The sequence below is a fragment of the Gossypium arboreum genome, chromosome 6 (genome assembly GCF_025698485.1).
Source record: "Gossypium arboreum isolate Shixiya-1 chromosome 6, ASM2569848v2, whole genome shotgun sequence".
NCBI lineage: Eukaryota > Viridiplantae > Streptophyta > Magnoliopsida > Malvales > Malvaceae > Gossypium > Gossypium arboreum.
Window position 1 is genome coordinate 133,985,257 of NC_069075.1, and position 14,820 is coordinate 134,000,076.

The 14,820-nt window shown below is 30.0% G+C and overlaps 1 protein-coding gene and 1 long non-coding RNA gene across 2 annotated transcripts; one reads left to right on the forward strand and one right to left on the reverse strand.

The window, feature by feature from the left end:
- Positions 1-698: 698 nt before the first annotated feature.
- On the forward strand, positions 699-2,812 carry LOC108474971 (uncharacterized). The gene has a single exon (XM_017777000.2). It carries the CDS (start codon positions 833-835, stop codon positions 2,810-2,812), a length of 1,980 nt encoding a protein of 659 aa, XP_017632489.2. The 5' UTR covers positions 699-832.
- Positions 2,813-7,114: 4,302 nt separating this feature from the next.
- On the reverse strand, positions 7,115-8,520 carry LOC108488547 (uncharacterized). Its single transcript, XR_001871779.2, has 3 exons — positions 8,380-8,520; positions 8,147-8,212; positions 7,115-7,411 (listed from the first exon to the last, which is right to left on the reverse strand). It is a non-coding gene; the product is annotated as an uncharacterized LOC108488547 (long non-coding RNA).
- Between the last annotated feature and the right edge of the window lie 6,300 nt (positions 8,521-14,820).

A 14,820-nucleotide genomic window follows, 5' to 3' on the forward strand; every position in this document is an offset into this window, starting at 1 on the left:
TTTTTATATTTGGTGTTGTTTTATTGAGTTAATAGTTTTTCCACTTGTGACAAGAAATTTAATAAAATAATTTGAAACAATAGCGATAAAAGAGATGGATAATCCAGTTTTGACTTAAATAAGATGGTGTTTAAAATTCTTATCAGACATAAACATGGATTCTAATAGTGTTACCCTCAAGCCTCACTCCTAATATTATAAAAAATAATAGTTCATGTAAAAAAACCCAAAAAATGGATAAGTAAATTAATGAATAAAATTTTTCAAAAAAAATGAATAATTTAAATATTTAAAACTAATATTAAATATTTTGAAATTTTATCTCAATTCAATAATTAAGTTGATGTTTCTTCTTCTAATAATTACAAATTTAATAACATATAAAATATTTCTTATAATAATTTATTTTAAGGATCTAATCATATAATGGCTAAAACTACTCATAGTCCTCTCAACTCATAAATAAAAAAATAATACGCTTCGACGTATTCAAACTCATATCCTCTTATATTAATAATAATGTTTATATCAATTAAACTATTACTCAATCTTTATATATAAATGGATCTGAACTTTCATGAGGTTGAAGGCACCCCCACCAATGGTCCAACCTTGTGGGTAATCCTTGCCTCATTCGTAAAGGAATCACTTAATATACGCATATATAAGATGTTGTCTTTTATCTCCCTATCAACTTTCACAAGATACTTTTTATTCTGTTGTTCATTAATTTCCCTGGTTTGCGGAAAATATATATTGCCTTGTCTCTCCAATTTTCCCTTTTCTTTAGTTTTGTTTGGCCAGGAATTGAACGCCACAAATTTAATTTAGAATGGTCTCAAATCCTTCAAGTGATCAAGAAAGCCGAAAGAGACTGAAAATACAAGACTTAGAAGATCACAAGCGACGGCTTCTTCATGTTGATCGGTTTCATCAAAGTGAGAGTTACCCCAGAATTCATGATGAGAATGAGATCCCTCCTGCTTGGTTGGATTGCCCTTCACTTGGTCAACAAATCTTGGGCTGCATTCTTCCTTCCAAGGTCCCTCTTGATGAATCCTTCCAAACCAACATTCCGCCTGGAAAAACATACTCTTTCAAGCAAGTGATTCAAAGGGTGGAAAATTCCAATGGGAAGCTGAGTTTAGTGATTGATTTGACGAATACTTATCGTTACTATTCAGTTCCAGACTTAAAGCAAAAAGGGATTGAGTACGTCAAGATTAGATGCAAGGGGCGTGATGCTGTGCCCGATAACTTCTCCGTGAACATTTTTGTGTATGAGTTGTCGAAATTCTTTTCACGTCGGGCGAATGAGTCGAAGAATTACGTGCTTGTTCATTGTACACACGGGCATAATCGGACCGGGTTTATGATTGTTCATTATCTGATGCGTTTTCAGCCATTGATGCCCGTCACTCAAGCAATGGAAATATTTGCTCGTGCTCGTCCTCCTGGAATCTACAAGCCAAACTATATTGATGCTCTGTATGCATTTTATAACGAAGGAAAGCCTGTAATGTTTGCCTATCCATCATCTCCTCAGTGGAAGAATACCTCGAATGCAACGTTGAATGAGAATCATAGACTGGATGCGGGTCCAACAATACAAAATGATGATATCTTGGGAGATAAAATACCATTCAATCAAATGAAATCTCTTAGGGAATCATGCTACAAGATGTTAAACCTAAATGTTGAAAGAGCTAGAAGGTTTCCAGGGTCTCACCCTGTTTCACTCAACAGGGATAATTTGCAACTTTTGAGGCAACATTACTATTATGCTACATGGAAAGCTGATGGGACTCGGTATATGATGCTAATAACTGTCGATGGATGCTATTTGATCGATAGACATTTTAATTTCCGAAGAGTTCAGATAAGGTTCCCATGCAGTTACGGAAATAGTACTCACCATTATACCTTGCTTGATGGAGAGATGGTGATTGGTACTTTGCCATGTTCTCAAAACAAGGAAAGAAGATTCTTGGTTTTCGATATCATTGCTTGTAATGGAAATAATCTGATGGAGAAACCATTCTCTGAAAGATGGAATATGGTGGAGAAAGAAGTGATCGAGCCTCGAAATCGAGATCAGAAAAACATTAGCCAAAGCAAGCATTCATGTTACAGATATGAATTGGAATCTTTCAGGGTTAGGAGAAAAGATTTTTGGTCACTTTCAACTGTGCCAAAGATATTAAAGGAGTTAATCCCCAAACTTTGTCATGAAGCAGATGGTCTTATTTTTCAAGGTCGAGATGATCCTTACATACCTTACACTCATGAAGGCCTTCTCAAATGGAAATATGCTGAAATGAACTCAGTTGATTTCCTGTTCCAGATGGGTGTTAACGATGATCATAAACTTTTCCTTCACGAAAATGGGAGAAAGAAGGTGATGGAAGGGCACAGAGTTGATTTCAGAGATGGCTCAAATCCTAGCTCATATTCTATGATGATCATTGAATGTTCTTGGGACAGCAAGGACATGGTGTGGGTTTATATGAGGAAGAGAAATGATAAAACAAGCCCTAATGATTTGAACACCTACAAGAAGGTGATGAGAAGCATAAGGGATAACATTACAGCAGACATTTTATTAAAGGAGATTGATCACATTATTTGCTTGCCTATTTATAAACATCCTCCTACTCATCAGTTGAGTTTTAAATACTTATGTATGTTCATGAGTATACTTATTGTAATATTTAAATGTCATAATGAAAAATGGTTATTCTGGTTGACGTATATATGGAAAATAAAATTACTACCATTAGCATCTAAAGATTCTATGAAAATAATTAATTAAGGAACTATCATCTATGCATCTAACAATAAATGATGAGCTGACGCTTTAGCTCTATTGATCATTGATAGGAAAATTCTCTATGAAAATCCAATTTTATCCCAAAAGCTCTTTGTAATTTTTTTTATTATGTCTTGATTTCAATTCTCAATATTCAAAACTTTCAAATTCAATTATTTTCAATTATAAATTCTAAATATTGTTGTTGATTGAGCCTTAGTTTGATTTTTGTCGATGTAGGAGGATGTAAGTTCGAGTGCACTAAAACGCATTTTTAGGGGCAAAGGTAGAAATTTTTTTTAGAAGGGCCAAAATTAAATTGTAATTTTATAATAGTAAAATATAATTTCACCATTTGAATAGCTTATATTTTTATAATTTTTAAAAGATCAAATCAAATTTTTATCATTTTTAGGGCCAAAGTATAATTTTACATTTACTAATTTAAAATTTTAAAATTATAAAAGGCTTAAATGAAAAAAAATTCATTTTAGGGGGGGATCAAGCCCTTGCCAGCCCCATAAATACGCCCATTTGCATTATCCTCCTATTCAAGGATCGAGGAAGGAGTATAAGTAGTTCTAGGTATTGTGTTAAAAAGAGCATATATAATAAGAACGTATAATAAGATTATTCAAAAAAAAAAGTTAATGGGTCAAAGCAAAAAATTACAAAAGCCCTCAACTTCTAATATTTGTAAAATTGGTCCCTTATCCTTTCCCCCAAGCCGCTGTTAGCCATACCCCCGCCACTAGCCACCAACTCCCATCAGCCTTGCTCTGCCACCAACCACCTTATGCGATCTCCATCAATCATCATCCTTCCTCTCCATAAAAACAACAAGAAAAGTAAAAAAAAAAAAAAAAAGGGTTTCTTCCATCATTGCAACATTATTTTTAGTTACATAACTATTAAATGAGTATTTTTATTTAAAAATATCACATCTATAAAATTAACAAAAAATTTAATAGTATTAACAATTGGACTTGAATTTTGAGATCTAAAAAGTAGAGGGACTAAATTCCTAAAAATAAAAACACATGAAATAAATTCTAAATTTATGAAGAGTATATGGACTTATAACATATTTTAACCTTTATACTATAAAAATTTTATTATATTTATTGTTAAAATATTAATATAAATATTTTCAATAATATATGAAGAATATTATTTAAAATTTAAATTTATTATTTTTAAAATTTATTATTAAAATAAAATTGTAAAATTAAAATGATAAATTATATAAATTATATTATTAAATAGGAATGATTAAATATGTATGTTTAATCATATTAAAAATTATAATATTCGCTATTAATATTTAAATATTTTTAAAATTAAAATTAAAATTTCATTATTAATATAATAATATTAGACTTAATTTAAGTTAATTTTATATAAAAATAAAATTAGTTATAAAGGAGTTTTTTTGGAAAATGACTTGCACTTCTAAAAAAGTAAGTAATTCTACGAGAAAAATAACTTATTATGAATTGACTTGTTAGTCATCTTCTATTGATCAAGTTGTTTTCTATGAAACAAACATATGAAAATGTATAAAACATTTCTCATAGAGATGAAGCTAGGTTTTTTTTTTTGGTGGAATTAAGTTATATACTTTTATGATAGTAAAAATACAAATTCACTATTTTAATAGCCTATATCTTTTTTTTATTTTTAAAAGATTAATCAAATTTTTATCACTTTTGATGGGCCAAAGTGCAATTTTATCATTATTAATTTAAATTTTTATAAATTATAAAACAGCTAAAAGAGAAATTTTCCATTTTAGGAGGTCGGGGCTTCTACCAGCCCTTAATTCTGCTCCTGAATTTTCGTAAATTATTTTTTGTGAAACAAACGCATCCTAAGTGTCGTTTCTTTAATGAAGATGAAGGGTAAACATAACAAAAATAAACGAAAAACAAACAAACACGACCAGCCCCATAATTTCTAACTTCTAAGCTCTCATAAGAAAAAAAAAAAAACATATTCATGCCTATAAAAAGATATATCATTTTGTTAGTTTTGTTCATTACGTGATTTTTAAATTTCACTGAATAACACTCTTTTAATTTGACTTACAAAAATGATTAAATTATACGAATCATAATTTTTCGAGTATAATTTATGTTAGAATAATAAATCTCAATCCATATATATGATAAATCTTTAGATTTATTTCTAAGAATTAACAAGAATGGAAGATGAAGAAATGAAAATAAAGAAAGAGGGAATGAAAACTATTATGCATCATTGCATTGAGAAATTCAAGTTACATTCACTTGTAATTTATACACATAAGCTATAACCTCTCATAACAAACTAATTACTAGTTGAAACTTAACCACTTTGTTAACATATTTAATTGGTACTGTTTCGATAATCTTAAATTGATAAATTTAAGTTTCGCTTTTAACTTTGCAATTTATATCGACTTATACTGTATGCATAATAATTTATATATTTTTATATTTTAAATCATGTTTAAATATTTAGAAAAAATATTATTATTTTTCTTAACTTTTTAATATAATTATTAAAAATAAATATAATCATTAAATTTGATTAACTAAATTAATTAATAATTTTAAAATATGCAATTGAGGCCTATTTTGCATATATATTAATATAAATTTTTGAGAAACTAGAAATTGAATTATAAATATATATATATATATATATATTAAAAATATTTTTAAAGTATCAATAATTCCAAAATGTTGTACCAAAATCTCCCATACTAATACAAATCAATACTTAACAACAACAGTAGGTAAATTTGTATGGTATTGATTACCTTAACAAAGACTATGAAGGTTTCATGTTTTAAATTAAGACAATCCATTGGGTTTGGGCCTCTAAATCTAATCTCAACTTGGACTTTTAATTAAAAGCTGTAGAAATCTGCCATTTTATCTATAATTTAGGATAATTTGAGATTTATTAAAAAAATTATTTGATAAAAGTTTAATAAATCACTTGCTATCCAAATTTAACTAACACTTCAATTGACAAGTGATACAAGTCATTGATGTTAGATTTTTTTAAAAGTGTTTTTAGGTAATTGTGGATTACGTCATAATTCGATTGACATCAATATTATTGTCAGTGCAAGAGAATGTGGGTTTGAGTATACTGAAACACACTATTCTCCTATTTAAAGGTTGGGGAGGGAATATAAATAATTTTAAATATTGTATAAAAAACAGATAGAATAAGAACTTATAATAAAATTAATATTAAAAAAATTAATAGTGTTAAATTTTAATGAAATAACAAAAGTAACAAATATTTACCTGATATGTATATTATAATGTTACAATTTCATACAAAGAAAGTACATGCACTTTTTTAAGAATAATTAAATAACTCTAATTTCATATATTTATTTAATATTTATTTCTTCTAATCTTTTACCAAGAAACTTTAGAAAGGTTAACCAACCAACTCACCTACCCTCAAAATCTTATCTACTTAAATCTCTCGTCTTCTTCATTTTTCCCCAATCTTTTAAGAAAGAAATCAATATTTTAATAAAGGATTTGTGTTTCATCTTGAGTTGATATGTTGTTTGAAAATCTCTTTTATCTTTGTTATATGTTTCAAACCTCATTTTTATATTTTTTATAATTTTTCTATTAACAATTGATAAAAAAATTTGGGCTAAAATTTTTAATGAGAAGAAGGAAAAGGAAATTAAATTAATTAAAATAAATCTTGTTTTCTTATTGAAAAATTTTGTTAAAACTCCGTCGATGACGGTTTATTTTAGTAGAAAACTTAGTTACAAACAAATTTATTATTCTTTAAATTTTAATTGTGATTTAGCGGTGGAAAAGTAATATATGTTTGTTTTAATAAAAACCGAGGTTCGTGCATACTAATTAATAATCATTACAAGATATCTTAAAATTTTAAATTAGGTGTCATGCAAAATAATAGTAACCCAAATCTTAAACCCTATGCCATGGTTCAAATTAAAATAATAATACAAACTTTGAATAATAAAATATCAAACAAAGTATCTAAAGATATTTTAACAAAGCCAAGGTGAGACCCTCTGGATGTTGCATCCAAATCTTAACCTAGTGGGTTATCTGTAAGGATGAAAATTTAAGGGAGGGTGAGCTATGACGCTCAATATGAGTTCAATCACAAGAAGATCAATGCAATAGTTGATAAGGCATATTAATTACTAATGCATAAAATAATCGTAATTTAGTAGCAATTTGAAATATCAGTTCTTAATTTAGCCACCATCAGTATCAAGAATTCACAATAGCAATATCAAAATATTGATTTCACAAATTACTCATTCATATATGTAGATATAAATATATTTTAATAGAAATTCCAGGTTTGTATGCACATACTTTCATAGATGTCATACAATATCAATTTTTAACAAAAATGATCTTACCCCACCGCTATACACTACAATAGGAGTTTCTTAGAACTCCAACCGCCAGCACACCAGGTTGTGGGTTAACCATCAATAGTTTGCAATTTTATCACCGATGGCTGTGGACACACAACAAAATGCTGCAGATGGAATCTACCTTTGGTTGTGGGTACACAACAAGATCGTCGCAGATGCTGTGAGTACACAACAAAATAAATGTAAATAAATTGCCAATACTTCTGTCATTCATAATATCCCACCCCATGCAATACAATATGTCATGTTCGAAAAGATCAATAGTAGCATTTAATATGCTTTTAACAGAACAATACAGTAGCAAATAGTAGGCTCATAACAATTTGATTTAGTAGCAATTAATATCTAGTGATGAATTCACATAGTAGCAAAAGTCATGCTTTTTATGTGATCGGTTTAATAGTTTCATAAAGCATACTACACATACAATCACCGACACCGAAAAAATAGTTATACATATTGTTCACAATTCATGCTAATGTATATATACGTCATATTAATACGGTCAGCCAATTCATGGATTCTAACATATTTCACATTATCGGTGACTTAATTGAATAATATAATATACTAAAACAGTTCAGGAAAAAAATTAAGGACTAAACTAAACATAACATAAAATTTTGGGCCAAAACTGTAAAATTTGAGATACGGGGGACACACGACTGTGTGGAATGCCTTAAACCTTGTGGAGAGAGTACACGATCATGTGGCTAGGCTATATGATAGATTGTGACCATGTAGAGGGTCCTAGGTCGTGTGCAATTCAAAAAACCTAGGGTTTTAAGGAGACAATGCCGTGTGAGGGGTTGTGTGGTCCACAGGTGTGGCTAGCCGTATGACCCTATTTCGAGGCACGACTTGTTCCAATTTTCTTGTAAAAGAACACACACCTGTCGTCGAGGTCTCAAGCAATGTTCCTCATGTTCTAATCTGATTCGGGATACCTAAATCAGGTCCTTCAAATGACATTTAGGTAATAATTAATAATAAATAATAACGAATTTGAAGAATAATCAAGATTTCGAAAGATTCATAAAAGATCATTTAATCAATCTTAAATTTAACGTGAAAAGAAATTCTACAGGAATTTAAGATCTAAACATCGGGATTGGAATGTTCTTACCGATTCTTGGCAACAATCAAAAAGTGTTCCTAATTGCGATCACGAGTCCAGTTGGAAAACAAGTTAAAATAAGGAATAGATTTTGATGTGGGGGTAATGAAGAATAATTTTCAGCAATGGAACAAAATTTTGATGAAAAGAAAGAGGGAAGAAATAGAAAGATGGAAGTAAACTTCTAATAGAATTGGAAAAAGGAAGCAAAATCCTAGCCTAATTAGAAAAATAGTTTAAATAGCTAGGATTTTCAAATTTTTAGGTGCTATTTAGGCAAATAATCTTTTCTGCCGAAAAAAGCAAATTTTATCTGATCCTATATAATTTAGAGTGTTACAAATTAATTCAATAATATAGAAGTCCTTATTCTGTGTCCTTTGAAAAGAGATTCTGACGATTTTTTTTTTTTTTTAAAGAATTGGGAAGATGCCTAATGGAATTGATTTCTTTGCTTTGGAGACCTAAAACTATGGCCCAAAAGCAACTTTTCTTTTCAGAATTTATCCAAATGGAATTTCCATTTGCAAAGTAAAGCATCAGCTCCTTATCATAAATTCTCAAATTGTTTTCTTTTATTTACTAAAAGTTTATTTTACGTACTAAAAATATAATAAAAACAATAACTCAAATCAATTTTAAATTATAAAATATTAATCTCCAAGATTGAATAAGTTTAGCTAAAATAATTAGTAGTAAAATTAAGATTTTATTTGATGAGGATACTCATTCGAGTATTCTTAGAAGGCCAATTAGTAATTAGAATATTTTTTTTATCTAAACTTAATTAATGTTTCCTTCTAAAAAAAAGAAGTATCTAATAGGTATTGATTGTTTTTCAACTAATTTGCACTCATCTTAAAGAAACAAAAAGAGGTTGGTCCTTTTTTGCTTTGCATGTTGTTAAAAAGTAAAAGATATTTTCCATAAAAGAAAAATAATTAATCTTTCATTGACCCAAACACACATAAATTAAGACTAGACCTGTAAGTTTTTAACACGCAATTGCTGACGAGTTTAAGCCTAATCCTTAATTAATGCTTATCTCTGTCCAAAATATTTATCTCGTTATTTACAAAATTACTAATATATAACACTCAAGTTGATGATAACAGTCCATAATTGATGACATACAAATTATGAATGCAGTTGCCAACAACACCCTTTTTTTAATTAATAAAAATGTTTCCTTATTGAATCGAAATGGTATCATATTTTAATTATTTCTTATTGGTCTACCTGCCATGGATTAGGAACGTTGTTTCAGTATGTATATTATATATTTGTTCTTTTAATCAGATTCTGCCATCTTCTGCCTATCTTTCATAAGATTCAGTGATCTGGGATACATGAATTGTCCACTTGTATTTGCCCTCTTGGTGTGATGTACCATTTTCAATGCAATCATCTATGTCAACTTATGAAAAAGAATATTAAAAACATTATTATTTTTATTTATTTCCAATTTGATTGAAATAATGGATGATTATTTGTCACAAAAATAAGATGAACTTGTGTTGCAATCTTGATTTTATATAAAAAAGGTAAAAAAACATAATATATTTACCATTTTGTAAAACAATTGAGGCATTTGATAATTTTTTTAAATGAGTTAGAATTTAATTGATAGGTGAAATCAACTCAATTAACTGCTTAATATTTTTGATAATTTTCTTGATTTAGATAAACCTATGAATGAAATCACAAGGAAAGTTCCTACTAAAGTTTTTGCTTCTAAAGTTGTGCTTAAATCTGATCCTATGATTTATGAAAAGAATGTATAAACTGAACCAACAGAAAAAGAGAATGAGGTCATGCCACCTGAAGTACCTATAAAACCCACCACAAGTGAAGAGGTATATTATTACCCGTCATATTTTGAACCTGAAGAAGATCTAGAGAATATAGTACCTCTTTCAAACGGTTAATTTGTAAGAATATGTTGGAAAAAAATTATTTAAGAAACTATGCTAAAATTCTACAAATTTACTGATCTATGCTGAATTTGGAGAGAGAAATGAAAACACGTCATGTAGGGAGTGTTTTTAGTCTCTCTCCTGAAAAAGCTTCCTACGTCGCACATTTTCACTTACCTAAAAATTGTTTTTTTCTTCTTTTTTTTCTTGCGGTTGGAAATTAGAAGTTTGTAGATTTATTTTTATCCATGTTTGGGATAGACATGATTGTAGTTTTAAAGAATGTTTGAATTTACGGTGGTGCCGTAAAGTTGGGTGATCTACAAATTTCATCTGTCATGTGAGTATGGAGTCATCACCAAGAAAGTCGGATTGCATTGCAACTCAAGGTCTTAGTTGATGGTGATTATATGGTCTGGGGTTGAAGTGTAACTAAGGCTTCAAGTTTACAAAGGTTATGTTGTCAAAGGATGGAACATAAATAAGGCCTCAGTTGGCAGTGGTTATGCGTGCACGACAACTAGTTTTTCCTTGTCAGAGGTAGATGGTTTATAAAACCCAAAAAGAAGTACGATGAAGAAAAATGCAGTGGCTTTTTAATATAATCAAGTATTTCGTTTTATCTATGTCCACCAAAGGCGGCGACCAAATTATTATACCTTGTGACATATTTAGGGTGTAACAAGTTCTACTAATAGGGTTACTGCATTTGGTAGACATGGACAACACGAATTACTTGATTATACTGGGAGACCCCTCCCTTTTTCTTCTTCGCACTTCCGTGTAGGTTTTATAAAGCATATTTATCTGATGAGGAGAAACTGGTTGTTGTGCCCGCACAACCACCGTCAACTAGGGTCTCAGTTATGTTTAATCTTTTGACAGCATAACCTTTGTAACCTTGAAGTTCTAGTTACACTTCAACCCAAGATGATATAATCACCGCCAACTTGGACCTCGAGTTGCAAAGCGATCCCGACTTCATCAAGGGGGACGAAGATAGCCCGAGCTCACGGACACTTTGTCCACCAAATCTTACGTCCGATGAAAAAGCTAAAAATCTCACCACTCAATTGTGCGATGGAATGATATCATTGCTACGAAGCTCATACCAAGACCCTTTAGAATCATCATCAATGGCGAGGCATTCATTGATTTTGGCCATCGATCATTGGGGTGGGGGACAATTAGAGGTATTTGGTCACCAAGCCTACAATACACTTGCATGAAATTCTGTCAGTGCCTTTGATTTTAATTTCGATTTGCAATTAAGTTACTAGGGTTTACAAGAATGAATGATCCACTCCCGATAACCTCAACCGACAAAGGCGCGTTCAACCCTAGATTTACACAGCAGGTTGATAACGAATAGGTAGAAAAGAATGAAGAGGTCAAAGAGGACAAATAAACAGATAAAGACTCAATAGAGGAGGCGAGGCCCAATTGTAACATCCTGATTTTGGGCTTAGTCGAACAGTGGTTTCAGGACCACAAATCCGATGAGAAAAATTTTATTTTTATTATATTTTTATGGTATAAAATTTCACGAAATGATTTCATGAAAATTTCATTCGAAAATTTCGACGTTTGGGCACGCAATTTAGTAAAAAGGACTAAATTGTAAAAAGTGCAAAAGTTGAGTTCTACACGTTAGAGGTATCAAATTGTTATGAAATTTTAAATGGGAGGTCCTTAAATGATAATTAAACCATTTTATAACTTGTTGGACAAAAATGGCCTTGATTGGGTAAAATTTAAAAGAATAGTAAAAAGGGCATTTTGGTCATTTAGGGGTAAAATGAATTAAAAGACAAATTTTAAACCCCAAATGTGTCCCTTTCTTCTTGCTACAGCAGAATGTACCAAGTTCAGCCATGTTTAGGGTTTGACCAAGCTTCCAAGCTTAATAGTAAGTGATTCTGAGCTCCGTTTTTAATGTTCTATGTATTTTTGAATTCCCAGTAACATGATCTGCTCATTTCTACCATTATTTTGAGCTAGGATTTATGTTTAAAAATTTACCCATGAATGATATGAATATATTTTGATGTTTAATGGTAGAATATGAAGCTTTAAATTGTGTTAAATAACTTTTGCTAAGTGATTTTACGTGAAAACGAGTGAAACAGTATAATTGGTAAAAATACCTAATGTTCATAAGTACATGCTAGAGTGAGAATTTGATGTTTCTATAGAAGGTAAAAATGATCAGCATGTCATAAAACATAATAAAATAGGAATAATTTTAATTTCTGAACCTTGGCGAAAAAGTGCAATTATGCAAAAGTTTAGGGGTCAAAATAAAAATTTGTAAAAATATGATTTTTAGACCCATATGAATAGTTTGAACTAATTATTAGGCTAAATGTGATATTATAGATCAAGGAAATCGAGATTTGGGCTTAAATTGGGAAAATACAAGGTTATGGACTAGAATGGTAAATTGCCATTTCTGGATCCGAGGTAAGTTTGCACGTAAATAATTTATCGATTCTTTTTATTTTATTATATTTTGTTATCATATGAAATGTGGCTGCCTATAGAATGATTATTTGTTGTAAATTGCAAATTGAAAAAGGACTATGAATAAATTGTAACATGTTGGAAAGTGAGGAATTTCCTGGTTGAGCCTTCGGAATAGAAACGATACGAATGATCTATTGTGAGGTCACGTGTGTAGTACTAAGTGCAGGCTACTACGTGTACCGGATAATTGGTCGCATGTGTAGTACTAAGTGCAGGCTACTATGCATACCCGATAATTTCGATCACGTGTGTAGTACTAAGTGCAGGCTACTACGTGTATCACATGGTTAGGTCACGTGTGTAGTACTAAGTGCAGGCCACTACGTGTACCAGATAATTGGTCGCATGTGTAGTTACCATACGTACCAGATAGCTTTGGCTACAAGTGTGAAAATATATGCAGGCAACTGAGTATCAGTTATTATTCCGAAGAGTTCAGCGGGAAAATCGATTAATTAAAAATACATATGAACATGATTATATGATTAATAAGTGCAGGTATATGTTTATGAAAATTATGAGCAATGTGCTCGATATTTGAGTGAACTTCGATAAGACAAAATGGATTAAGTGAAATTATGTAAGAGTGAATTTTAGTAGTAAAACAGTGTTGGGAAGCAGCAGTTGTGTGACTTTGAAAATTCACAAAAAATTGTTTAAGTTGAAATTAAATTTCAAATAAATTATGGAATTAAAGCTTAATGAGTCTATTTTCATATAAAAGAACATGGGGAGCAAAAGAGTTGTATATTATGTGATATTCTAATTTTTGTGAGATAGTGTCAGAATGAATTTGAGATCCCATGTTCTGACTTGGAAAAATTGTTAAAAATTGTAGAAAAATAATTATGGGTTATAATTTATATGCTTAGAATATTTTATGAGTCTAATTTTAATAGAAATGATTGGGAACATTGTCTTAGTCTCTTACTATAAGATAAATAAATTTTAGTGAAGAAAGGTCAAAGCTGTCAAACAACGAAACAAGGGAGAATTTGAATAATAAACTGTAAACTTTTTTTTTGTAAGGAAGATTTGAACTTGTTCAATTAACTTTTCCTTATTTACTTTTTGTATTAATTCCACCTTTGTAGTTTGCAACAAAATAGTAATTAGGGTGATAAGCAAATGTGCTTAAAGTATTTGCTTGCCATGGGACAAGAGAGTTCATCGACTACCTTGAGTTGGTTATTAAATAACCTACTTTCCTAATTTAAGGGATCTATTTTTGGGTGTCTATTTAAACATTTGTTCGTATAAGAAAATATTTTGTTGAGAGTGTCATCTTTGAATAACTTGATAATAACTACTAAGTGATTATAATTTTAGGTAGTGAGAATCATACTTATATTTATAAAGGTGAGGTTACACCCAACATTTTTTAAACTGGATCAATAGTCAAACCAGTTCACAGGTTCGACTGGTCCAATGGATCTAATTAAAAAATATTAAAAATTTTAAAAAATAAAAAAATTCAAAAATTTCAGTCAAAGCAGTTCAACCTGTTCCTAGTCTAACAAGTTCAAAGCCACATTTTTGAATTAGTCTCTTAGTCGATCCGATAACAACCCTAGCAATACCTTGAGAATTAAAGGGTTGAACTAAAATAATTGTTTATTGGTACTTTTTATTTTGGTGAATTTGTTCTCTGAGCAAGGCTCTGTCAATGCTGGCTAAATTTGAACTACATTAGCAATATCTGTGTGCAAAGTTTTGCTTGTTGTTTCTTTTGTTGTGACAAGCGTACTTTCATTATGAAAATACATAAAAATAAGTTATTGATGCGAAAAAAATCATATATAATATTTACTACATAAAAAAATCGTATATGTGAATACGCAAATTTTTATATTGTAACCAAATACCTAAATTAACCTCCAAAACCATGTTCAAAGTCATTTTGGTTGTGTTTACCATTGTTATCTCAAAAGCACTTTTGCACTAAGAAAATTTTTTTGAAGCCATAAACAATGCTAAACATATAACTTTTGAAGGCAAAAATACTTTT